Genomic DNA, 27697 nt, shown 5'->3' on the forward strand with positions numbered 1-27697 from the left:
GGAGGGGGATACACTCTTGCTCTCGACCCATCCTCAGCTACACTCCTCAGTGATCGCTGTGGCATCCCTATACTCCAAGCCTGAGCCGTCCTCAGCCTTCTCCTCTAGACAATGAGGAGAAGATCTTGGAGGCGTATGGCAAGATGATCTACTCCAACACCTCCTTGCACCAGGCCAACACAGATGTCATGCTGGCTGCCACCAACCAATGGTTATGGTGGGAAATTGCGGACTTCCTCCCAGAACTCCCCACCCAATGCCAAGCATGCTTCAAGGAGGGGCTAGCGGAAGCCAAGCTTGTGGTGCATGACCTTATGGAATCCACAGTGGCACATATCGATACCTCAGGCTGTGCCATCTGCATTGCCACAGACATGAGGAGATCAGCCTCGCTCCAGGCAACAAAACTCAACCCGGATGTCTAGGAGTGCATTCTAGATCTACCGTTCGAGGGGGGGGGGGTCTCTTCAACTCCTCTACAGACGAAGAGCTGGACAAAAAGAACAGCAGCTCACAAACGGCAAAGTCTTTATCCATTCTTACAAAGACCATGCCCAAGTCGTACACCCAATCTCAGCAGAGCTCGGATAAGGGTCGTACATATGGAGGGTTCCGCAGCTTCAGGAATGCAGATGCAGGCAGCCGGACCGCTTGCCATCTCAGAACCGGTGCAAACAACAAAAAGGGGGCTGGGGCTAAGGGCTTTTTCCAGTCCCCCTTCCTCAGCCTCTGTGGGAAAGAAGGCATAACGCGCCCCTTCGGGTCCACGTGTCCCCAGTGGGGGGGGGGGGCTTGCTCTCCATGCACAATTCTGGCACCAGAATGTTGTAGACCCCTGGATCCTTGCCTTCGTATCCACAGGGTACCGCCTTCCTACCTCAGCCTCTCCTCCTTCCTCCCCTCCACTCCCACAGGTTGGGACAGCAACTCTTGACGGAGATCCAGTCGCTCAGAGAGTCAGGCAGTGGAGGAAGTTCCAGCCTCCCAGCGAGGCATCCGCTTCTACTCCAGGTTTTTCGCCATTCAGAAGAAGAACTAGGTGGGCCTGAGAGTTCTTCTGGACTGACTGAAGGCACAGCAGTGTTGCTGGATGTGTACTGGGTGTGTGGACAATATGCAAAATTAAACCTACCTAAATCATGGATGGCTGTATGTTCGCTGACCACCCTGTACTCAGCAGTTCTGGTAGTTCGTGACTCCCATCTGTCAGTGATAAATGCGCCGTCCCCAGAACCAACTAAGCCCCCATCCGATAAACATGCTCATCGCCCACTGAGAGTTTGTTGCCAAAAGAGCTCAAATTACCTGTCCAAAGACTCTTCCGATAAACTAAGGTGAACCAGACAGAGCAGGACCTTAACTCAATAAAGAGTTTAAGGGCAATCAGGCTTATGCTCACGGCTATGTAAGGGGGCATGTGCAAGAAAGTGGGTCTGCCTTGCTGCATATATATATGCCCCATGCAATAGTGCCTTGCACAATTTAAGTATTGCAGTGAAGAAAGAAGTGGGTATCAACGCCGACGATTGGTTCTATTTGATGTTTGATGCCCCGTCATGGTTAGAAATAGCTGTAAAAATACTGGTTCCCATCATGGCTATTCTGCTCCTGCTTTTCTGTTTGTGCCAGCTGCATGAAGATGCTACCGAAGAGCGCCATGATGATGGTATCGATAAGGACGGGTAGAGCTCATCCTCTCACAAAACACAAGTACACCCACACTGATAGATGGGATGAGATGGGATGGGGTTGTAAGGCCAAGGATGGTGAAAAGAGAGCAGGCTTTGGAACCCCAAGAACTTAACCACACCCCCACCAGACCTAGAGAACTATGTGGAGTGATGTGTTGATCTAGCAGGAGATGGGGGTGCCGTTTCATGACTGGTACTCCGGAAGAGTATGCCCAAGGGGGCACATGGTGGATTTCATCATGCGTAAGTCATGGGTACCCAAGGATGATGATTATAGGAGGAAGAAGGCTGTGGCATTTGTTCATGGAGTATTAACTAAACAGGGGAATGTTGGGATGCACGTACAGTGTCCCAGCCAGGCAAAAAGGTTGAGGAAAACATACTAGCACGACATACTGTGGGAATAGAACTAGGGTGGCGCAGCAGAAAGCATGTGCATTACTTTTAGTTAGGTTTAACACAAATTAGCTGCCTGGATATTGAAATGTTTTAAAATACCATTGGGGAATTGGGATGGTTCTGGGGCGGAGGGGCTGGAGCATTAAAGTCAGGGCCAGCTCCCACACCAGGAAGGAGAAGGCATTTTATCTATGACACATTATGTCTCCCCAATATCCAATTTCAAATATAGTTCACTTTGTCCAAAGAAAGGCACTGAAATGCTCAGAAAGGTGTGAGGGATGGCTGGACTGCTACAAGAGTTTTTCACTATGTTTCAGAAGAAAAGACACTTTTGTAGCGCAAGAACCCCATGTGAATCCGGACGAGAGAGGTACAAACACTTTGAGCCAAGGCTGAGAAAGCTGACAAAGTTAAGTGAACCTGAGAAACCCAAACTGGTAAGTGTCCTCTTGTTTTCCTTGAGGAAGAGGGGACCATACATAAGATATTTTCATTTTGACCAACAAAGACCTCAAGAAAGTTGCAAACTGTCTAATCATATTTATGAACTTGAAACTAATGAAAAACCATTCAAGTGATTGAGCCAGGCAGAAGCCATTCCTACGGCCTTTCTTTTTAGTCAAGTTTTCCAAAGTGGTCCATATTAGTTTGATAGGAGTTTGGACTAAGGACTGTTTTCTTTTGACAAGCACCATATTAGTTTCTAGGTAAGAACTTCCCTTGTAGATCTAGGGCAAGTTAGGAGAATGATAGTTTCTATAGTGTTATCGGTCCTTTGTGTGTCCTGAGGCCTTTGGGCATGAGGCGCTTTATAATTAATAAATAATAATTTGTTCGAGCTTGAGCGGGTGATGATCCCATTCATACTGATGTATAACTAACAATTTCTTTATCAGTGCCCATTCCATTAATTAAGATCTAATCACTATGGCTAGTACTTGCCCCGCTAACACACTGGAGCAGGTGTGCAGACACCCAAAGCCCTTCCATTACATGCTGCCAGTCCAAGTTTATACCTCATGCCTACTGCATGGAGTGTTACTTTATGTGGTCTCTTTGGCAGATCAGCAGCTAGGTCTGAAAAATTCCAAGCACTATCTTCAGCTTTTAACAAGCCTTCCAGGATGGTGAGGAGGCCAATATTGTATAATGAAACATCCAGTAAATGTATATGTTATCTTTCCACCCAGTTATTATTCCAACCATCAATGTAGAGATTTACTAAACTAAATATTGACACACCATCATCTACAGATGGTCTGTTTTAAACAAGAAGAGCACTTTAAATGTTTGGCTAAACTCTTAATGTAGTTCCTGTAGATAATAGCTTGTATCTATGTATCTTATCACAATACTAATGGTAGAATAAATATAAGGTCTCCACTCTGACACCCCTGAGACTCTAGCCCTGCATATGCAATGATCGAGTCGAGCCATGTCTCCTGAAAACAAAAAAATCTGATGCTGTACAATAAAACACCCCAGGCTGCATTGGACAGATTTGTTTTAAAGTCCTTTTATATATTCCATGAGAGGATGCACGCTCCATCTTGTGTAGTAGGGATTATTTTACCATATTGTGTGTCAGGTTCATCATCCTCAATGCTGATTTTCAGTCAATTATTATCCTTTAGTCCTCCTGCTCTTTCACAAGCTTCGCACACTAAGGGATCTGATAGATCCTCCTACACATCCAAGATTTCACTTGTACTTCGGTCAACTGGTTTCCCAATTGGAAGAACACAATTTTTTGAAATGTGATATTTTTCTCTCTGTGCCAACTCAGTATTATCATAACATGTCTGCCTAGAACCCAAATCCAAATGTGTCAGGGATTTGACTTCAACATTAGGCCCTGTATGTGGGTGGGGTATATATTCTAGAGACAAAGAAAACCTGTAAGCATTTCACTTTTAAGTTTAATGCGGATATGATCATCGCCCAATAACGGATGGTGTGGGCACTGAATGATATCACCGTTGTCGGTGCTGCAACCTTTGATGTGTCAGATGCAGGTAATGCATTTATTCAGTAATGATTCCTCAATTTCCCTTGATAATTTTGAAAGTTTTAGAACATTAATTATTTCAATTACATTTGAGTGTATCCATGACCAATGTACTCCTCCTGTTATAGACTTGCTCTTTATATTGCTGCTTTTCCCAAACCTGGGTGGTGGCCTGTGCAAGGATTAATTATCACTGGTTCAACTTGGCCCTTAACACCCTTCTGGCTTCTGCCCCTCATCGCGCCTAAACCCTCAACATTAATGGGACTTGCTTACCTTTTTACCATCTTGGTGCTGGTTATTTCACTTCTCCTCTGGTCTCCCCGATCTACTTCTTTAACATGCAGTGCCTTTTTGGTAGTCATGTCCCTTCCTCTCTCTTCTCACCACACCTCTCAACCTACCTCTATCATCACAATCTGCATAATCTTAACTACCCTTCTGTTACCAAACATTCCCCTCCTATCAATCTTGCTCTCTGGAATGTGTGCTCTATTTGAAACAAGGCTTATGTTACTCTTGTTATCTTTTTGTTCAATGTATTACTGAAATTTGGTTATCTTCCAATTCTGCTACCCATGCTGCACTTATGACTTCTTCTACTGCCTTATATCACACCACCCGCCTGTCAGGTCATGGGAGTGGTATTGGCAATCTATATCGCTCCTACCTTACTATTTCTCCTTCCCCTCCTAATCTTCCTAATTTCTCCACATTTGAATAACAATACTCTGCTTTCTAAACGTTATCCTTCGGCTTTTCTCTTGATCTATCACCAACCTGGCTCAGCCACCTCCTTCTGGGATGCACTTCTGTCCCCTTTATTCCCTTCTGACAGCACTCTATTCCTTCTTGGTGACTTTAATCTAAATCATTCATCAAACCAATCTGTTCCTCTCATATCTCTTCTTAGCTCTTAATATCTTTCTTCTGTTCCCACTCCTCCTTTTCATATCTGCGGTTCTTGCTTGGACCCAATTTTCTCTTCTTCGCCTACTCTGACTTCGGTCACTGCCTTTCCTATCTACACTCCTGATCATGCACTTGTATTGTTCTCCATTATTCCTCCTGCAACATTCCCTTCTTCTCCATCTTCCTCTCACACTTATCTCTGAAGGAACTTACACAGTTTCAATGATTCTACATTTAGTCTCATTTCCCCATCTCTTTCATCACTGCATGAATGTGGCTCTTCATCTGTTGATTCTCCCTTTACACTCTACTCCTCTGCCATTTCGAAAACTTATGACTCTCTATCCATGTTCTCCATTCATCCCTACGCGTAAGCCTCTCCAACCTTGGATGACTCCATCTGTCCGTTTGCTGTGCCAATCTCGCAGCCACTCTGAGCACCCCCGTTAAAACTCGCAGTGGCCTGCTAATTCTTCTCATCCCTCCTCTCTTTGTATTAGTTTTGATACAGCTCTATTCTCAGCAAAACAACAATACTATACTGATCTTCTTGACTCCTTTTATTCTCATCCTTGATTTCTCTTTTAGACTATCTCTTGCATTAATTTCCCTCCTTCTCCTGATCCTGCCTGTACTTCTTTCTGAATGGCCTTTGACCTGGCCGCTTACTTTTCCACTAAAGTTTTCTTCCTCCATTCCTCTATTACCTACCTCTCCTAGACAATTGCCCTTCCCTTTCTCCTCCCCCCTCTTACTCTGTCATCTTTTCTTTATTTTACAGATGTTTACATAGCTATCCTTTCAGAAGGCCCTCCCACTTCTGCTCCAACTGGGCCCCTCCCATTAGTTTTAATTCCCATGGCCTACTCTATCCTTCCCCATCTTAATTTTCTCTTCAAGGGCTCTCTGCAATACTCTACAGATGCATCTTTCTATTCTTAAAAATAAAATCACCTCTCAATACTTCTCTTCCCTCCAACTTCAGCCCGTTTTCTCTTCTTCCCTTTCTCTCCAAGCTCCTAGAGCGAATTCTTTATGTACATGTCTCCACTTATCTTACCCCTAATTTTCTTCTTCCACATAACCATTCTGGTTTTAGAGTCCAGTCACTCGACTGAGACTGCACTTCTCCGTTGCTATCCGGCTACTATCAGCTCGATATGCCAAAACTTTGTCATTATTGTACTTCTTGATCTATCAGCAGTCTTCAGCCCTTTCTACCATTTTATCCTGCTTGTATCACTCACTTCTCTTGGCTTTAAAAACGCAGTTCTTTTATGGTTCCATGCCCATCTCTCTAACTGCACCCACTCTGTCTCTTGGGCTGGACACACTTCACCTATACTCCCTCTCGTGGCATACTAAGGCTTCGGTCTTGGGCCTCCTTTTTCTCTTTACACCATTCATCTTGCTTACATTATCAGCTCCTCTGGTCTCTCTCACCACCTGTATGCTGGTGATTTCCAACTTTGTCTATCCTTCTCTGCTTTCACCGCTGCTATTCATGACACCATCACATCCTGTCTTGTTGCAATCCAATCTTGGATGTCCAACCATTTTTTCATTTGAATACTTCTTAGACTGAGGTCTTTTCTCTCTCTACAACCATTCCTCCTCCCTGCCCTCCTAACTCCATTTCTTCCCCCAACTCTCTATCATCTCACCTTCTGCTGATAACCTGTGTTTGCATTGATTTCTCTCTTTTTCCTCACAGATCGCTGTACTTTATCGTGTTTGCACATTCTTTAACACCTATAAAGCTAGACCCTGCTCTCATTTTATGCTACCAAGCTACTTGTTTCTTCTCTTGTCTTTGCTCACCTTTTTTTACTGCTCTTCTCTTCTTGTTGGCCTTCCTGCTTCTCATCTTGCCCCTCTGCAATCTGTCTATATTCCTCTATATGTTGCCTTTTTTCCCTCTCCTCATGAGAATTAATTTCTTCAGCTTCTTTATTGCCTCCCTTATCACTCTCGCTTGCTCTTCATTTTCCTCGGTCTTTGAATCTCTCTGTAATCTGTCTCCTCCCCACCTCTCCTCACTTTTATCTTTCTATTCTCCTCTGCAATCCTTATGCTCTGAGTCCTTGTTTCTTCTTACTTTTCCTCATTCTCCATGTGCTTCCTCTAACTTGTGTTCCTTTACTCTTTTGGCACCTTTGCATTGGCACGACCTACCTCTTTCTCTTTGTTCTCTCCCTTTCTACTCTATGCTCCAATTAGGTCTTAAGGACCAACTTATTCTCTCTAATTTCTTCAACATTTGTGTTTCATTACTTGTGCTATATGTAAAATTGTGTAAAGCACTTCAACGTAAACAGATGTAAAAAAGCAACAAAAAAATAAATCGGTCATACTAATAACCACTGTAATGGGAGAATTTAAATGATTAGTTTTATTTTATATTTTTTTCCCGGGGCATACACTCTGGTTTAAGGAAGAATGAACTGGTGCTTTTGAAAGAGGTTTCCTTTCCTTGCCCAGATGGTTACCTTTGAATCAAATATTGTTTCACATTTAGACACACATGGTAATAATCTTTTTGTTTGCGTTCCTTCAATCCCCATATAAGCGTCCCACTAGTTTCTTAAACTGTTCACCCTCAGCTAACAATCTCTAACAAGTATTACAACAATATCTACGTGAGCCTGCTTATCTATTGAGGATATCACTGACTTGCGTGTCCCCATTGTTAGTGCATGTAATCACCAGGCCTGATGCAACTAAATCAAGATGCGTTTCTTTTCACTCCTTTGATTGCAGGCCCTTTTCCCTCTCCGTCACAAATATCTTGCATCAATATTACTACACCACTCTCTGTCCATAACAGCCGTCTCTTGTATCTCATTGATTGCAGCATTTATTTCTTAATTGGACTACCTTAATTAAATTAACTTCTAAATTCAGCTTTTGGTCATTGTTTCATTGTGTATGTCCACAGGAACCTGATCTTGTCATAAGGGGTTAGGAACCCCTCTCAACCGGGGCTGGGAAGCCTAACAGGGAGGAAGGCAGATACAGTCCTACCCTAGAAGGGAGCGGTGGCAGTTGAATGGACCCTATTTCCTGCCCCGAAGTGCCTGTGTACAGTACCAACTTGCCTCACTCCATAACTCCTGGCAAACGTGCAAGACCATTTTTCTCTCTCTTTTATAGAGGGAAGCAGCAGCAATACGCAGAGACCACCCGCAGCATGGCAAACCATTGGTGCCCCTTGCGGTCTGCTTACATCTACCGTAAATGCAGATCTAACCCAGAGAGAGAGAGAGAGCGCACACAAAAGATGACCTGTTGATCCTATGTGGCTTTGCCAGGTACCACACACCATTCCCCAGCACCGCCATGCATGGCAGCAGAACTGCTCTAGCCACCTTAAACCACCAGTGCCTGTAAGTGGAACTTGATCAGACTGACTGCATTGACTTTGTGGGTGACCAAACGCAAGCTCCCTAACACAAACTCAGACACTTTGCAGTGCGGACCACGATTATTTCAGCAATGCGGCCTGACTACTAGGTTTAAGATGTTATTTGTAATTTACTGTGATTGTGTCACCTCCTGGGCAGAAAAGACAAGGCCAAATTGGCCAGGTGCAAGAATCCAATGAGAGGGAGAGGGTAAGAAAGTTAGCAGGAGCTAGGAAGTTGTGGGTTGTTTGGGTGAGCTCAGAGGAGATGACAGCCCTACAGATATGGGGTGTGTAGGCCACTTTAACTATCTAAAAATAGGCAAAACTTCCGAAAAATGTACGTCGGAGTACAAATACTCCCAAAAATATAGGAAACAGACATGTAGAATCTTGCACCCCTACTTTTACACCCCCATAGCTCCATGGATGTTTGGACCAGTAGTGCATGTAGCACCACAGGAAGAACTGCTATTATAACGACCTGGTCGAAAAAAGTATTTCTGCATCTTTTTATGTGCATGAATAACTAGGTGCAAAGAAATACAAAAACATTTCAGTTTTCCAGTTAAAACATATTTTTTGCAAGCTTATAAAAAATACTCCCATTGGGAATTGGACTTAGATTTTTACTCCCTAAAAATCTTTTTACTCCCCACTTTAAAAAATATGGAGTAAAATACTCCCACTTCCAAATCTTATCTGGAGCGCTGGGACGAGAACATAGTAAACAAAGAGACAAACACGAGGAACGATGGTGGATAGAGCCTGGAGGCGATTTGTGAATAAGGTAAGTTATTGCTTTTTGAGAGCAAGTGGTACTGAGTAGTGAGTGTGCATGCAAGGTCAGGGAGTGATCGTGTTAGAGATTGTGTATGGAGTGAATGAAAAGTGGTTGCAAAAGTGAAAGGAGTGTGACTGGGGAGGAGTGGTAGTAGTGTGGAGGATGGAGTAGTAGGGAGGAGTAGTGTGGTGGGGGAGTTGTAGCATGGAGGAGGCAGTAGTAATATGCAGGAGGCAGTAGTAGTTTGGAGGAGGGAATAGTTTTGTTGAAGAGGGAGTAGTCACATCCAAAGTTGGAGGCGGGTGAGAGAAAGACATTGGATGGACAGAGTAGGAAAATGGAGGGTGTAAAAGGGGAGGCATTGGGTGGAGTTGGACAAAGAAAAGTAGGGAGACAGGTACAGTTGACATATAGAGGGAGATGTACATTGTTTTTAGTCAACTAACAAAATTGACAGTGAAAGGTCCGTCTAGGTAGCCCCTGAGGGAGTTAAGGCAGATCAGGCCTCCCTCCTAGATAAGTCAGAACGTAGACAGTAGAGATAAACCAGCTTTATATATTAACCTGTGGATTAGAGTAGAGATGCCAGAGTTAGGGAGGGATTGGTGCATTTAGATCAGAACGAGAGAGAGGAATGACCCTAGCACTTTGATAAGACATTCAGTAAAGAGCCCAGAACCTTATCTGTGAGCGGAAGTGTTTCTTGCGCCATCTGTGACATGTGGGGTCATCATGGAATCCTATAGCCCCTGATGCAGAGGTCAGACACATTCATCCAGAATGTTAAGGGTAGTGAAACTGACAAATCTGTCCTGAATTTTCAGAAAGGTAGCTCTTAGAGCAGTGGGGTGATCTCTAAGGGGACGAAGAAGTCACAATCCACCAAGAGGCAGGGCCATGGTCCAGCCCAGTTTACAGATGAATATGCCAGAGACATTTCCTTGATGTTTGAGACAGTTATTGAAAGGGATTACTGTGGAGAAGTGAAGGTAATTCTTTTTAACTTTGGGTGTGTGAGAGAATCCTCATACTGAAGCATGAAGAGGTGGAAACACTGGAGACCACTGAACGAACAGAGGTTGGTCTCTGTAAAATGACACAGGCACAAGAGGAGAGTCCCTTCAAGAAGACCTCCAGGTCCCACATCCATCAAGTTCACAGACGCCCAAAGGATGGATCCACTTCTAGAGCAAGCTCGGAATAACTTGGTATCTGAAGCTGAGAGCCTAACTTTGAAGATGGCCCACTTTATCTGCAAACAGGGATTTTTGTATATAGTGGATATGAATCTTAAGGGTGAAGGCACCAACTACCACTAACTGGTGGCACTGAATTAATTCCAGAGGTCTGTTTTGGAGTCAGCCCACACTAACTAGATGACGGGGAATCTCAGATTGGAGAAGATCCAGTAGAGTCTTCTACGCTGATTCTATAGGCCCAGAGTATATGCTGCAGTGAACAAAAAATGTAAACCCTAAACACTCCTCGTTAAGTTGGCTGGTGTAATAGAATTTTTCAAAAGGGTTAAAGTAATGATTAGAGAATGAAGTTTGTGTGAAGTTTAAGGTGCGGGGGAGAGGACTGCAGCCTTAGCAACTAGGCTGTGAATTGAAAGAAACCAAAGAGAGAAGTTCCCTATAAGGGAACTCCCGTCCCCTGCACACTTTTTGTGGCTTCTAATGATAGCCACAATCTTTAGATAACACTAAGTCCCAGGAAATCAATAAGACTTCTTAGCTTGATAGTATTCCAATGTAATTTTATACACTTTAGTTTGTTGAAGCAAGAACAATTTGAAACAATATGAATTACAATGACCATTTAAATAATAAACAAAATATCATATTTCATTTTATAGATAGCCCAACGCGTGTCGAGTTTTGCTGAAGTCAAGCAGTTCTGTGTCAGCTGTCTGATCTACGTCTCCGGATGTTTCCTGGCTCCCATCAGAGTCCTTAATGATGTATAGGTTCCCTTCAACATGTACAAAATCAGCACCTTTGTTATACCAAAAAAGTAATCACATATGCCGAGTTATATGAATAGTATGCTGGCCAGAAGCAAATCGCATCATGCGACAAACTTTGCAAACTAAGAAACCTGAATGTGACTATAGGGAGTCCATTTTGTAAATACCGGCCATTCTTTTTTGTAACGCTTTGCAAATATATTCTATGCTTTAGATCCACACACGGTGCAAGGCCACAGCTTGAACTCTGAAATACTAACGTAGGCAGGAATGTAGAGCCGTGCAGAAATACATTGTTTTCCCTTTCACTGAGGCCTTGAAGCTGTGCAGAAGCTGCACCTAATCAGTAGCCCAGGTGCCGGTTTGTCTTGCAAGCGCTGTTGTAAAAGGCAGTTAAACATGAATTATATTCAGCTAGAGGTTCTCCTTCAAGAAGGATGGTATTTATGCCACAGAACTGCCTGTCCCTTAGCGCATGAGCTGAAGCAAACAGATAACGTTGCATGGAATGTCTCACCTCTAAGAACAAGATATCCTTCCTGTGCCAGTGCTCCATGTTCCTCATAACAGAAAATTGTCTCTGCAGCCTTTGTTAGAATAACTAATGTTTAGACTAAATGAAGATGTGTCATAACTGTCAATTACTGAACCCTAGCCTGCAGGACATGTATAAGGGTGGGACGAATAGCATTAGCAATTGTTGATGTATTATGTATATGACTACATGAGTCTAGGAACACACGTCGCGAGGCGTTGAGACCCAGTCGGCCGACTGAGATACTTTGAATGAAACCAGACTTGTTTGGAAATCTAACCTCACGACTGACGTGTCATTGGGTATATGGCTATTGTGCCGTATTTCCATATATGGACTAGCACCTTGGAACACTTGAAATATGGTAGCAAGTACATCATGGTAATCGTACTATAGGTGACTCAACAGCCTGAAGCTTTTCATTTGACAAGTAATACAACAAAAGCCATCCTACAGGTCCTCAATACCACAGTTCACTGGGATTTCCAGCTGAAATTCTAACAGACTGATGAAGTAGTTTCATGTCAATATTGATGGGCGACATGACGTACCTTGATATACCATGCCCAAACCAGCGGCCTAGAATAGCGATTCAACCAAACTCCTTAGTAAACCGATTGCTGAGAATGGACAGCATTGGGATGACCTGATCCCATGGGCCTTACTCGCTATCTGGAAAACACCTCCACCCTCTATAGGTGTCTCAATTTTGCAGACGGTCAATGGCTGAAATCCCTGCGATCTTCTGAATATGATGCAGGGGAAATGAGAAGGAAGGATCATCGGAAACCTTCAAAATTAGAACATGTGAACAAACTAAAATCCTGAAAAGGGAACAGCAATCCTCAATTCCTGTTGCTGAATACCAATAACACCAGAGAAACGCCACTGCCCATCCAAGGCAACAGCGTGAACATGCATGTTGGTCACTCCACAACCAGTCACCAGGAACTCATTCAGCTATTCAAGGATACCCAGAAGTATTTTCCCTAAAAACCTTGGTGCATGAAGAGAGTAGTACACAAAATCAAGATAGCTCCAGGCAGCATAATATGCCTCATTGCCAGAATCCAAATAATTAAATCAATGCCAGAATCTAAATAATTAATCAGAAGAACTGATCCTGGCAGGTACCCCTAGAGTGAGAAGGAAAGGCCAAGACTGCCTTCTTTACTCCAAAGGATTGAACCAGGTGACATTTTGCTGGGTTGGCTGTTGAGATGGGCCTTATGTAGCTGATCGCAGATGACCATTACATGTTTAGGATGGTCCTCCCACGTATCCCTGTAGATGACAATGTCATTGAGATAATGCACGCACGCGTGTCAGTTCACTTTATTGCTGTTTGGTCTTCATTGGGATCCAGCAACATTCTAGAGATGAATGGACTGAGCCCTACAACCATGCTGTTCATTCACTGGGGCTAATCTCAGTGACATTGTCAGCTATCATTTTTATCAGTAGCAAACTATTTCCACGAGAGGAGAACAATCCGGTGGTCAGGTTGGAATGCGTAGTTATAAAATGGGCCATATGCACTCTTGAGTACTATCTAACTGGCCATCAGTTTAAACTTGTCACAGATCACGCCCATTAGTCTGGATGGTGAGGAACAAGGACACTAAGCCCAGTATCTGCAATGGTTGACAATATGGAGAGACAACCTGAAAATGATCCGCTTAAACATAGAGCTAACCAGGAGAGAGAAAGCACACGAAAGATGAACTGAAGATTCTATGAATCTGCCCCTGGTGCCGCACACAGCTCCCCAGCACCAGTATGCACAGCACCAAACCTGCTGTGGTCGCAGGAAACGCCATGGACTTAAAGTGGAGGGGCAGAAATCTCATCAGAGTGAGAAGAGGAAGATCAGAGTTTGGTTGGGGTGAACAGAGGAGAACATAGCAGGCCAAGAGACTAGCAGGAGGAAGGACAGTAGATTAGAGTATTGGGGCCATTTGTGAACATAGTGCAGTATAGGTTGGTGAGAGCAAAGGGTACTTAGTGGTGAGTGTATGCGAAACATCGGAGTGAGAGTCTTAGTGGCGTGAATGAAAAGTGGTTGTGAGAGTGAGGGATTTGAGTGGGTAGAAGGTGGGGAGAAGTGGTAGAATGAGTGTGTAGGAGGGACTAGTAGTGGTGTGTATGAGGGAGTATTGGTGTGGAGGAGGGAGCTAGAATATCAAAAGGGGAGGTAGAAGAGGCACAGAGAGAGGCATGTTACAGACAGGGAAGGAATACACAGGGAATAGAAGAGAAGAAGTTGGGTGGAGTTGGATGAAGAAGAAAAGTGAAAGAACATCACACATTTAGAGGGAGAGGTGCACATGGGTGTGCTAGGAAGATGGTCGAGTCAGACAGCGAATCTGAAAGACACTGTATAATCCTTTTTAATCAACTATCAACATTGATAGTGTAGGGTCAGTCTAGGAAGTACCTGCAGAAGCTGAAACCGATATGGCATTGGTCTGTAGGTCCTCCCCTCTAGCAAAGTAGGTACAGGAGGGAGAAATAGGCAGTGTCTACTAACCTGGGGCCTGATGACATCACGGTTAGGGAGGGAATGGTGCCTGCAGAGGGGAAAGAAGTGGCAATAGGGCCCTAATAAAAACTTCAATAATGACCCTTGGACCTTCTTTGCAAGTGGGGTGTTCCTGGAGCCATCTGTGACTCGGAGTTCCCCCAAGTCACAGTCTCTTGCATCAATTTAATTATTTACCCAATCCAGTTCCATAACACAGTTGGAGGCCAAGGACACTTGCCTGGCTAATTTAGTGTGTAGATGTTAATCAAGCAAGGTAAGCAATATTTCAATTTTGCTGATTTAAATGTTTGCCTTGTCTAATGGCTTCATTATTACGGGGGAATATCTTCTTATTTATGTTTTAGTGATTTCAATGAGGCTATCAACATAACAAAGCTTATGCAGCCAGGTGTAATGGGGAAAGGTACACACCTATGACCCTAATGCAAGTGCAAATGCAAAGCAACATGACATTTAAAATAGGTCACTAAAAATCAAGTATTAAAAAAAATATTAAAACAAGGATCTAAACAATGTTACACAATTTCATTTTCATAAATTCCAGAAACCATCCAACACAAAAATGGCTTCTTATCCAAGGAAATTCTACTTCCTTATCAAACGGCAATAATACAAGGATGATGTTCTTTATGGTAGTAAGACGGATCTGTGTGGGATTAATGTCTCAGAACTATCTGGAGAGGTACAACAAACTGGTGTGAGGGGAGACCATAGACCTGCCCTCTTCAAAAGAAGTTAGAATGAGAAATAGCAGAAATAGAGCGGTCCATTAATATTGGTCTCCCAAATAAATATGGCAACCAGTCAGTCATAAATCGGTAATAGCAGTCTGTCGACTGAAAAGTGAGGGGGAGGAAAATACAAGAAAATGCAAGCCAAGCAACCAGAACTGCAGTACATCCTATATTCTGCTCCTTTCCAACTAGAATTGCATTCAACACAATTTGTATTTTTGGCTCCCAAAGCGGCATAGAATAACTTTTTTCTTTTTTAACATTTCACATTAACCACAGGCTTGATGCTGCATCGCCCGAGCACAGCCCGGTCACCTTTCTGGCTCAAGCACCAGCACTCGATGCCGAGGACTTGGAGTGTCACCCATTGACCTGAACCAGCAATACTTTGTTTTTAACTATGCTCGGTCGTCAAACCACTCCTGGTGATCCATCAACCTCCATAGGTCCCGCCTCCTTCAAACTGCACAGAGCACCTCTTGAGCTGTCCTGCAGATCACTCATAGATCGCAACACCGAGTGCTCAACCCGCTGAACTATCTTACCGGATAAAGCTATTCAAATTCTTGCCTTTTTCCTCCCTTCAAATGTATCTAGACACATTTATTCTGCATTTTCTGTCTTCCTTTACAGGAGTCGGTTTTATAGTGTCTTTAATTTAACAAGTCAATTATACAACTAACTATAGAAGTATATATATTTTTGTAAAGACTTGTTGGACTCAGATCAAACATTAGAATACAGTTTGTTCCTAGGACCTTGTCAAAGTAGCACAAAATAGTTAAGGATGGTGAAGGGTAATGATTCAGAAAATGGTTCCACTGAAAAGTGCTTTGAGACTTATTTCAAGGTCAGGTTACTTCTTAGCCATCTAATGCTTTGTTCAGTGGTCATTTCTTGCCAGCTACATCTTGGAATTATGTAGACACATTTTCGTGAGATGTTCAAACTGAGTTTTACTTGATTTTAAACTCATGAATAACACGCCCCTGGTGAGAGCTTGGGCTGAAACATCTCCCCACAGAAGGATTCAGCTAGGGACCTTGGGAGAATACACAATATCCCTCAACTGTCACCCCCACCTCCAAGCAATTGCCTGATCACTCATTTGATGACTTCTGTGCGATTCAGCAGCATAACCTAGAAGAAATTCTAGAGGGAAAGACCACCCAAAAAGCATATTCAGTCAGAATGAGCAAAACAGAGGGCTAGCTGTCGGCACTGGAAATCAGAACTGTGAACTGGAAATTAAATATCGCTACAGAGCCTTAATTGAAGATAGCCTTGAAACTATCATGCTATAGACAGGGAACAAGCTCATGGAATGTAAAAGGAGGCACAAATAACCTAAGAATTAAGACTATCCCTGAATCAATAGACAGCACTGTTAAATTATACATGAGGGCTATGTATGATTAACCAACTGTTTAGTGACATTTCCCCAGACTGGGAGGTGGCTCTCTTAAAGAGGGAGGAAAGTGTGTCAATATAGAGAGTATGGAAATAAAAGTAACCTCTAGCCACCCAAGATGCAGTTTATGTGGTTCTCAATGTGGGAGAAGGTACCGATAGATGCTATGAGATGTGAAGAATTCATGTGGTGAGGCCGTAAGGGGAGTATTATTCAGGATCTACCCCAGGAAGGGATTGCTAAAAGCAAATCTTTCATGAATGCTAGAAACTGTCACAAAAAGTACACATTAAAATCTCATTTATAATTCCCTGAAAATCCACTTCATCAATGGGGTAGGATTGTACACTTACCCCATTGAGGGTCTCTGGCTCCCTAATTATCAGAAGAAGGGCAACATAAACCTTCTAATTGAGCCTAATTTGTAGGACAGGGAACATTACACAACTAAACCTGCAAACAATGGATTTATAAGTAGGGATTTGCCCCTTGGCACTCCCTCCTCCCAGTGTTATACAGTCCTGTAGGCAGGGGCGGGACACTGCCCTGGGTCCACAGCAGATCCTCATGGAGGTAACCATATCTCCTGGTAATACATGGGACGGCCCCAGGACTGAAGACCGTGTTTAGATACAGTCACACTCCTGAGCACCCGTGCACAACACAATGCTCTTGGGACTATGCAAAGTGATGTAATCAGCCGTCATCAGCACCTCCGCAGGTGCCATGACAGGAGCACAATTTACATTTAAATAGTTTGCAGGGTATACATGTGTTTGTTTCACTATAGCGCATACAAGGATGGTAGATTACACAGAACATGGTGTCATGCTCTCGCCTGTCTACTCGGACTGAGGCCAAAAGTACATTTTCTTGGGATTAGAGCTTATAAAAAGGCATAAAATGAGTGTACGCCCAGTACTATCACTGTAACACCATCATTTGGAGGCAAACTGTTGCCACCACCGACCATGAGGCATCCGCTGCACTCCTACCTGGGTAGCACCTCAGTACAACTATGTGTTAAGGCAGGACCCCCCCCCCCCCCAGACCCTCTCCCCACAAGCAGGAAAAAAAGTGACAAGACACATGCCTCTGTAACCACATATAGGAATGTATTGTGGGCTCTAAAGGGACCCAATAGGCATACGAGAACAGCGTGTGATGGGCCCTTTATGGTTTCATGGTATCTGGCGGTGAACACTGCTTCGTAAGGCAAATGCACAATTGCATCTACATAGTCAGGGGGACCCACTGTTCACACAGCCACTAACCATGGTGTATCCGAGCTGGGAGTGACATCACCCATAGGGGCCCTCTTAATGGTCTCACAAATGACAAATATAGCTGCAACATAAGCCTCTTTCTTAGACCGAGCTTAAAGTCACCCACCTGCCTTATCCAAAGTCTGGTTACCAAGCGACAGATCACACAGAAGAGTCACATTCCTACTGATATTCACAGTTCAGTTTGTTACTACTGGCTTGGTAATAAGGGCCTCATTGCCATTCCAACGGGGCAATTTGGAACATTATGTAGCATGAGCCCTCCTTATGAACTCTCACTTTGTCTCATGAGTTGGGCTTCAGGGCATATAACTTCTCATATTGCCTGTGTGAATGGGCAATACTGCTTAAAGAATGTACAGAATACTGCAAGAACAATTCCATGATGATTAGTGTTAATGACCACACAGGTTGTGTTCTGTTCTAGTTAGCCAACTTGTACAATTTGTACTTGGCTACAAATAATTACATTTCTTGACTTTTTCATACCTGGCCCAACACTGTATTTCACTGCTACTGGAAAGCTGCCCTGATGATTCTATCACTAAGAGGTTGAGTTGGTCTAAAGTTATCTCCGAGGATCCCATCATTACCCTCTTGAAGTTCTGCTCCTTTGAAATGGGTCCTCAGCCTTCTGAATTCCTCCATCTGAAATAATGGAAAAACATGTTAAAAGCTTAACCTAGAGGATGCATCACATTCAATTATTAATTAAATTAATATGGACATTTAGCTAATAGTTTTTAATGTCAACATTTCAAATTCAAAGGTATTTCTTTAAAACTGTAACCAATGAATTAACAGCACGACTATTTTATCACATGTGTTCGTTGTAGGGAACTAATGTGTTTGTCTTGTGGCAGATTAAGATTTGCATATTGCATTATATATAATTGGAAGGACAATTATATCTATATTTATGGGCTAGTTTAACAGGAAAATATTTCCCCCTAACAGGGCCTCAGGAATTGCATACTGGGTCAAGGTCAATTGAAACCAGATAAACCCAAAATAATTACTGACAGACTTATATTTGTAGAAAATATCAATGCAAAAGCAGTCCACATTTCTGTTCAAATTCATGTAAACACTAAAGAATAATTAACAATTTAAATACAGTTCTCATACAAATCTAAGTGCAATAGCTTTCTACTCAAAATAACAGCCGTGCGTACAAATAAACTGTCTCTTTATTTAGGGAATCAAGTAAGAACAAAGAATTGAATTCTTCTTGCACCAGCCTCCATGCACCTTGATCGCAGCTTAGGCCACCTGAGGTGTACCCTGAAACCTGCACCCCCCATAATCTGGGGCTTACAATAAATGAGGTTTTGAAGGCTGGCCTTTTCATCATGGCAGACAGGCTACAGATCGGAGCGAAGATGCCTGGCATACTGGTGGCCTCCAAGATGTGCTTGGATTGGGTGACTGGCTGCCCCTTAGCATTGTTTGTGCCTTGGCAAATACATCTCTGTTCACCCTTCTTCTCACATCAGCAGCAGTGCACTCTGATTGCTGCAGAGACCATATAAACCATCCCCCTGCCACTAGAACCTTCCCACAATCTGGGGGCTCTGATATCTGGTTCCTGTAACTGGCCTTTTCACCATGGCCACCATATTGAAGATGATCTGAGTAAAGACTCCCAATTTGTTAGTGGAAACCGAGTCATGCTGGGATTGCGTGAGCGCCTGCAACATGAGACTCCTTTCACGGTCTTCTATTGTGGGGATAGAGAAAAATCGTCATGTCAGCTTGTCAAAGGTAAGTTTACAAAAGGATGTTGCCTCTGAGCCTCTTCATTGTAGTTCAATCCACTTTGGCCCCTCTGGCATAAGGTAGCGCCCTTCCTGCAGATGTCACACTGTCTCCTGTAAGTGCCCACCTCGCTATCCTCTTGGTCTTTCTAATTTCCATCCTTCAAATCCCTATCCCTTCATCCTGCCACACTCCTTATTTGCATTATATCTGCCTCCCTTCCTCACCCTGAAAAGTTTGTTTCTTCGGCTCGTTGTCCGCTCTAACCCACTTTGGATAGCCTGCCTCCTCTCTAGTTCCCTGTTCCCTTTCGTGCTGCACAGCCTTCCACCACTAGCAATTCACCTGGTGCTCACCCTCCCATTCATAGCCCCCCCCGACCACCAACCCTTCTCTTTTGACCCTTCAGAACCTCTGAGTCCCATTTTTGAAACAGTCTCAAGTCGAGTGGGTTGCTCAGACCATTTCCTCTGCTCTGGGGTTTGCCTTCCTTCAGTGAACTAGTTTTTCTGTCATTCCCTCACTTATCAGGGCACTGATCTCTGCCAGGAACCTCTCTTTTTTGACACTCTCTACCAATTCCCTTGCTTGACCACTTCCACCCCCTGACCTTCAACCAGACTCCAGCCTTGCCCCGTACTGCCATGCCACATCACTCTTCACTTTGGAAATTGGGGATGTCAGCTTCACCACCATTTTGACAGTCTGCATCCATTAACTTGCCTCAAACAGGTGGCAAGTTACTGTGGTACTTTGATGGTAGTTTTTATTGTTAGCCAGAAACATTCCTGTTCCTTACCTGGTAATGAGCTTAACTGTATCACCACAGCTAAGTGGACTGCTTTGCCTTTCAAAGAATAGGCCTCCTTGTAAATGACCTGCAATCTACATTTAACTGTACTCCTTGTTGGCAGTAACATGCTAGTATTGTTTGGCTGATTGCCTGCTAAACTGCTTGTAACATGTTCCAGGCCAACCCCATGTGTGGTACCATCACCAAAGAGCTGCATGTAACTGTTCCACCCCCTTACTGATGAGCTACCTTTACCCATCAGGGTAGCTTATATTGTACTATCACTCAACGTCTTACCTTTCTATTGGAGCCTATGCCCACCTTGGAGAACAACCTGTAATCCAAGTATTGCTATACCTAGTCATGGAAATCCCTTGTTACCAGTAACATGCTATTGTTTTTTGCCAGGTAAACCGTGTGCAACTTGTGCTGTAATGTCTGCTTTACTCTAGTAGGCCAACCCCCACAGGAACTCTTCCCTGGGTTTGTACAGCCACCAAAGCAGTAATTCTAGCAGTTCCAACCCCTTACGTAAAGGCTGCCATCAACCTATTGCACCCACCAAGGTAACTAGTGAAGTCCTGCATTAATGCTCATTTGCAAGTAACTTGCTGTCTGTAATTTGCTCAATCATCCATTTGTTGACCCATGTCCAGTTATGCATCAGAAAGTAACAACTGGTATGATAGCATGCTGGCCCTCTTTAAAAGGAAAATTAGGTCACTGGAAAGGTGCTGGTGGAAAACCTGTGAGCAGAAAGGCTAAGTGAACTCCTTTAGAAACCTGCAAGGCTACCACAACATCATAACATTTAATAGAAAAAACCTTTGTGAAAAACAGTATCTCCCAAACCCTGAATACATTTGCAGAATTCATGAAGATTGGCAAAGAACTGAAACTTTTATTTTCAGAAAGCACCACCATGACCACTACCTCCCAGAGCTGGCAACCACTTATCTTCCTTCTTCAAAGATAGGATCAGTTGTATTCAACTTAACATTTCAATCCACCAGCATCATTCCTCCTCTCCTCAACATGACACAACCCCAGGACCATCCTTCTATACTTACTTTAGTTAATGTCTTCCAAAATTACCACAACAGTCCCAAAGAGGAAGACCCCACCAGGACTAGCTTTCCCATGGCCATCCACTACTATTAAAAGATAACACTGTCCAGCCCTGTCCTTGACTGCCCTGGCTAACCAGGCCTTCAATCCTGGCAACCTTTCGAATAACTTGGCAGGTCACCTCTATTAAGGAAACCTACAGCTGACCCCTCCATCCTAGCAAACTACCACCCTATAGCAAACACCCCAAGACTGGGGTAAATTCTGGAGAAAAGGCTTTCACAATAACTAGGACTACAGAGAGCATTAAAACTGATTGATGGTCACCAGTATGGGTTCCAACCCACTAAAAGAAAAGATTCAGGCTTAATGTTTATGAGAGATGAACTCCTTTAGTCACTTGATAACACACCTGCCTACACACCTGCCCATCCTCATTCTCTGAGATTTGCTGTCTTTAATGCAGTGAACCATGACATCCAGTGAATCCCTGAAAGGCATTGTTAGCTTTGATCTTGATTAAGTCTCATCCTTTTCTCCAGACTGAGGATTACAGGTTATCCAAAAGGATCAGCTCTCTCTCCTTGTCTCTTCAACGCTTACCTAATACCACTACCAATCTTCGTCAATTCCTTCTCTTTTAAAATCCAAACCTATGCCAATGATTCACATATTGCCTCCAGGCTTTGAGATTCAGTCTCTAATCCCCACATCTTGTGCTGTCTTTCTCACTGGATGATTGCTAAAATCTCATGCCCAAGTGCGTCTAAAACAGATAATTTACCTTGGTTTTCCAACCCTCCTTCCCTCCCTTTCAAATGGCCTTCTAACATGCCTCTTCCCTGCCCATGTGCCTATGCCAATAAACCTGGCCATCATCTTCTCTTGATCACACTGCTAATTAAAGATCTAGCTAAGATGTCACATGTGCAACTTTACAGCTTTACGGGCATCGTTCCTCTCTGGAACATTTTGCATAAAATGGAGGTGACAAGAGCCCTACTAGGATTCCGATTTGACTATTGCAGCAACCTCTACTTTGGCCTTCCATAATGTCTTATTTATGAGGTCCATGTAATACAGAATGGCTGCCATGATGATCCTTGGATTGGTTACAGATTGTGGCTTTCAGGCTCCTTTCTGTGATTATAATATTCATATTATTCTTTCCATCTTTTAATGATTCTATTCATCGGCGTATATCTGTTTGGTGGCCATTCATTCCTGGATGTCTTGTTTTATTTTTCTTAACCCCCCCAAAAAAAGACCTTTTATTTTTTCTTGCTTCTCCAGTTATTCGCCTCCCACTATTTCATTTCACCTTTTTCAACCTCCTGTTGGGCAACAGTCTCACCATTTGAGTTTCATTTCTTTCCCCATATTATTTGAAGGCTCAGATTGATTCCCTGGTTTGATCATCACTTTCATCGGTTTAATATTCTGAAAATTCATAATTGTTTTACTTTTGTTTCTTTTAAAATTATGTTACAAACTTACATTCTTTAATATCTTTATTGTTGTTCTCTTTATGTGGGTCTTCCTAACTATGGTATTTTTCCTCTTTGTTCTTTTTTGCAGTCTGCTTTTAGAATCTTGGTTGGCCTGCACTTTATTTTTTTTAATTTTTTTATTTGTTTTGATCAAATAGATCTTTACAAAATATAAAAACCAACATTATGGCAATTGATCACAATAAAAAAAAATACAATTATCATAAACATTTCCACAAAATGGAAGACAAACCTATAAAAGGTAAATAAAAAAAGATTAAAAACTAAAAGGAAACAAGGAGAAGGAAAGAAAATAAGAAACCCTTGTTTCCCCAAAAACCTGCACCCCATTCTACATTGTTAATTTCTACTGCTGTGTAAAGCCATAGTATCTGGAGAAGCATTAATCCCAGACTGCCCAACGCTTGAGTCGGTCAGGCCAAGTTTTAAAAGGACCTGACTCACTGCAATCGTCAGGGCAGTATTGTGCCCCAGGATCAGGCGATTCCAAAAGTTCTCCGAGTGCAAGCAGTCCATTTTATGCACAAATTTCCCAAAATAAAGAACTCTAGTCTCCCAAGTTCCTTTACATTATACGAGTAAGTGATGCAGATTTTGCTTATTTTGAGTTGCACAGATTTTACAGAACGGTATTATATTCTGGCTTTGCCCTCTAATACTTAGGATCTCATCTGTATGAATTAGGTTTAAACGGGCCCTAAGGAAAACGTATCTTGATTCACTGCTAGGATGTTTTAGGAGATATTTGGGCAAATCTCCCAGTTTTTTCTCCACTACTAGGAAGCTATTCTTTGGTTTTACCAGCCTCAGTTCCAACCCTGTTTTGATCCAGTCTATTGTTTCCAGTTCTTTCTTTGCTTTCAAAGGATTCTCTTTCAGGGTTGTTACAGTTGAATCGGCTCCTTCCAGATTTCTTCTAACTTTTATGGCCAGCTGATGGAGGATCTTGGAGCTGTCCATTTGGAAATGATGATTGACGCCTTCCTAAAGAGAGTCTTTTTGTGGAATTATTATTAACCTATATAGAGATAACAGTCTCCAAGCTACCATTCGCTGCAATGATTTCAGGCCGAGCTCAAACCTTAAGACCTGAATAGGAAGGCAGCTAGGCAGGCCCAACGAGTTCTTCCAAATGTGACCCTCCACCTTTTGCCAGTCTACGTCCCAGAGCTTAGGTTGGGCCTCTAACCCATACAGTATCACAGGAATTACTTTCTGTGGTATTATTTTAACAACTTTAGATCTGATTTCAGATTCCACTTTACTCACTGATGGATAGGCAAACATCGTTTAACCCAAATGGACTAATTTGTCTATCTTTCTAATTGGCTCTCCTTCAAAAAACCATTTGCCAAAGTTAAAGACCTTGATGGAATTAAGTTTGGGACTTGCCATAGTCCACGTTTGAAGAAAGTCTCCCAGGTCTGACAGGCTTAGGTTAAAGAAAAAGGGGGCTCCCATACACCTCTGTCGCACACCTTGCTCCACGCTGATTGTATTGGAGAGAGGACCAGCCTCATCTAGTCTTACCATGAGCGAGGGGTGTTTGTGGAGTGTGGTATCCTGGTATAACTTAGTCTCTTGCTTTCATATTCATCCTTTCTGTGTTTTCTTTAGGGGAGAAGGGATGGGTGCTGAGGTGTGTTTGTTTTGGATACTGTTGGTTTTGTTGTTGCTAGCATGTTAGGATTTTGTTCAGGCCAATTGTGTATGTTTTGGCTACACTATATGTTGGAAGGTATGTTGGTCTCGTTGAGACAGGGTTAGTGCTCAAGTGTGGCAGGCTTGAGGCCAGGAGTGGCAGTTCTGGCAGAAGGTGGTAGGTTAGGAAGGTTTATGATGGTAGTTTAGTTTTGATTGTCCATGTGGCAAGGTATGCGCTGGGTGGTGGCAGCACTGAGACCCCGGTGTGGCAGGCCGGAGTAGAAGGTGTTTGGTTTGTTTTGATTGTGATCCTAACATGAAGGTGAGGGTATTCTGATTTCTGTTTGTTTGTTAAGGAGGAGGATGTGTGGTATGCTGGTATGACTGTGATGAATGGCTGAGTGCGTGCAATGGCCTCCTAGAATGTTTTAGTGGAGCTTGGAGTGTGGGGGGCCTGAGGATTCTAGAGAGTGACGGTTAGGACTGGGAACCAGGGCAGAGGCTTATCACCTACTCTCCTACTTCTCATGACTATACTATGTAACCAAGAAGAATAAAGCCTGTTTCCTTTTACACTATCCTGAGTCAGCCTGGTTCCTGCTCCCTGTCATCACTGGCTCAGGATACATCATGGAGCTCAATTAATATTGCCAGGAGCTTGTTTGGAAGACCCCACCTTCTCAATGTTGGGCACAAATTCTCCGTATTTACTAGGTCAAATGCTTTGGAGAGATCTACCCAGTCTCCAAAAGGTGGACCCTCTCCAAATTTTTTCGTATGTTCTTCTAAGAGACTTAGGGTGATGCCATTTAATGTTGTAGACATTCCTCGCCTGAAGCCGGTTTGAAATTTGGAGATGTTATTTGATTTGGCCTAATCCTCTAACTCTATCAAGAGTATCCACATGAATATCTTGCTCTTGATATCCAAGAGGGCAATTGGCCTGTAATTTTCAGGCTGTGATCTGTCCCCCCCTTTGTAGAATGGTATTATAACTGCTTTTTTCCAAGAAGGAGGGAAGCATTTTGACTCTAGTATTTCCCTATAGAGGGTATCAAGAAGTGTCACCCAGGTATTAACGTTAGACTTCAAGACCTGATAAGTTAGCCCATTTGGGCCCACTGCCTTTGAGGATGAGGTGCTCATAATTAGATCTTCAATTAATTTTACATCAAAGTGAAGTTCCCACTTGACGACCTCCTTGATCACCACTTTAATCGGTTTAATATTCAGAAAATTCATATTTTTTTTTACTTTGGTTTCTTGTAAAATTATGTTACAAACTTGCATTGTTTAATATCTTGATTATTTTTGTTCTCTTTATGTGGGTCTTCCTAACTATGGTATTTTTCCTCTTCGTTCTTTTTTGCAGTCTGCTTTTAGAATCTTGCTTGGCCTGCACTTTTCTTCTAGTTCTCCTCCACACGGGGCTATTTTGCATTGTCCTCCTATTAATTTAAAATGCGAGTATCGTTTTCTTTGTTTTTCAAATGTGTTCATGATTTGGCTTCTGGCTACATCTGTCTTTTGGTTTCTTTATGTCATAACCCCAGGCTCTTCACTCCGCTTCTCAGTTCCTTCTGTCCGTTCTTCCTCATCCTTATGTGTCCACTACTAGCAACTAAGTTATGGAATTCTTCAAATATTTATTCTTGTTCAAATCTAATTCAGTGTAAGGGGCATCTCAAGGTTTATGTTTTGCATCTTGCTTTTCCTCATGTTGTTGGTTCTTAAGATGATTGTTGTTCTGTTATTTCATGATTAAAAAAAATCATTGATTGATTTTTTTGGATTATTACATGTTAAGCATTTTGGATAATAGCCCTATATAAATAACATCACTATGGCATAAATGTCCTCCACCAACCCTCTGTGGGCATTCACTGACCTTTTAAGGATCTCTGTAAAATCCACAGGCTCAGAATTAGACCCAGCATTTCCTTAAACAGGAAAGGCCATCCTACGAAGGCCCTAAGGTCTGTTGGTTCAGTGTTGCTAACTCTGGCTCCTGCCAGAAAAAAATATCCTTTGGGAGGTCAATAAATACGCCAAGAGAGGTACTGTGGTACACACTAACCACATATGAAAAAAGACTAAAGAGATTTTAGTTCACAAAATAATTTGAACTCTGAACATTAACCCCTTGGGAGCCTAAGTCTTCACCCGTTGGAGAGGAACTATCACCAGGTTTACCCTTGACCACATACAGGAGATCAGTTTGCAATTGCATCTATGTTTAAACTTAATTTTTAACTTGTATGGTTTACTTCTTTCTGTTCCTTAACTTCCATGACTTGTATGTATCTTCACTTCTCCTGCTGCATCCCCTTGCACTTAATTGACTGGAATGTTCCAAGTGTGAGAAAGATCCCTTCCTTCCCTTTCTCTTTATGCACTACCAAGTAACTGTTTACATCTGGCATCTTACAAAACACTAATAAACAAAATAAATAAGTAGTACATATATGTATTCTCAAGTTCTAGACATTTGCTTAATCTTGCTAAGACAACAGAAACCCAAGAAGCTGAGCCTATAACATTAACGTCAATTGGAAAAATTTGGCATAAAGCGCTATAACTTAATACACAAATACAAAATACAATTTGAGAAAATGAGGCTTAAGCCAGAGCATATCGCTTTTTACGTTGTGTGAGATATTATCCTTTAACGAGAGCTAGGGAAGCCTTTAGGGCAGCTAGGAAGGCTACACATTTAAAGATAATACATGTATTGTACATGGCTTCCATTGGTGCCCATTATTCGCCAGCAGTTTTAAATGCTGTCCTGCTCAAACTTCATGCCAGTGAAAAAACGACCTATAATCATAATTCATGGTTTACTGTCAAGATCAGGGATATCATTTTACTCCACCACCCAAAGGCATTATAGGCCAATGTTTTGACCTATGAAACGAGCGCCCGCAGCGCGATTGTTTCGTGCTTCTATTAGTACGTATTTCTCATCAACACGTATATGTGACCACCCTTAGAGTTCTTTTGAGTATTTGACTTCCTTACAAATGCGCCATTAATAAATTATAAAAGGGTAATTTGGTCCCCCTTTTTCATAAGAAGGCAATAATATGCGCAAGTAAAGAATTTATACCCTTGTTCCGACTAATTAAAGATGGCGCTGTGCAGGTATTTAGAATGATACACATAGAATACTATGTTCAGTAACTGCATGCCCATTTTAAAGTTTGGCACTGAATCTGCTTTTGTGTTATATTCCAGTGTTGAAAA

General features: G+C 42.6%; 1 protein-coding gene across 1 annotated transcript in view; it reads right to left on the reverse strand.

The window, feature by feature from the left end:
• The window catches only part of CA8 (carbonic anhydrase 8), a 1124912-nt gene that overhangs the window by 161293 nt on the left and 935922 nt on the right, over nucleotides 1-27697 (reverse strand). Inside the window, exon 8 of the mRNA XM_069621095.1 lies at nucleotides 18170-18328. Within this exon, the coding sequence (XP_069477196.1) occupies nucleotides 18194-18328 (135 nt within the window). The 3' untranslated portion in view covers nucleotides 18170-18193. The remainder of the gene's footprint in view (nucleotides 1-18169; nucleotides 18329-27697) is intronic.

This window comes from Ambystoma mexicanum, chromosome 5q (assembly GCF_040938575.1).
Source record: "Ambystoma mexicanum isolate Mex_15411 chromosome 5q, UKY_AmexF1_1, whole genome shotgun sequence".
NCBI classification, from domain to species: domain Eukaryota; kingdom Metazoa; phylum Chordata; class Amphibia; order Caudata; family Ambystomatidae; genus Ambystoma; species Ambystoma mexicanum.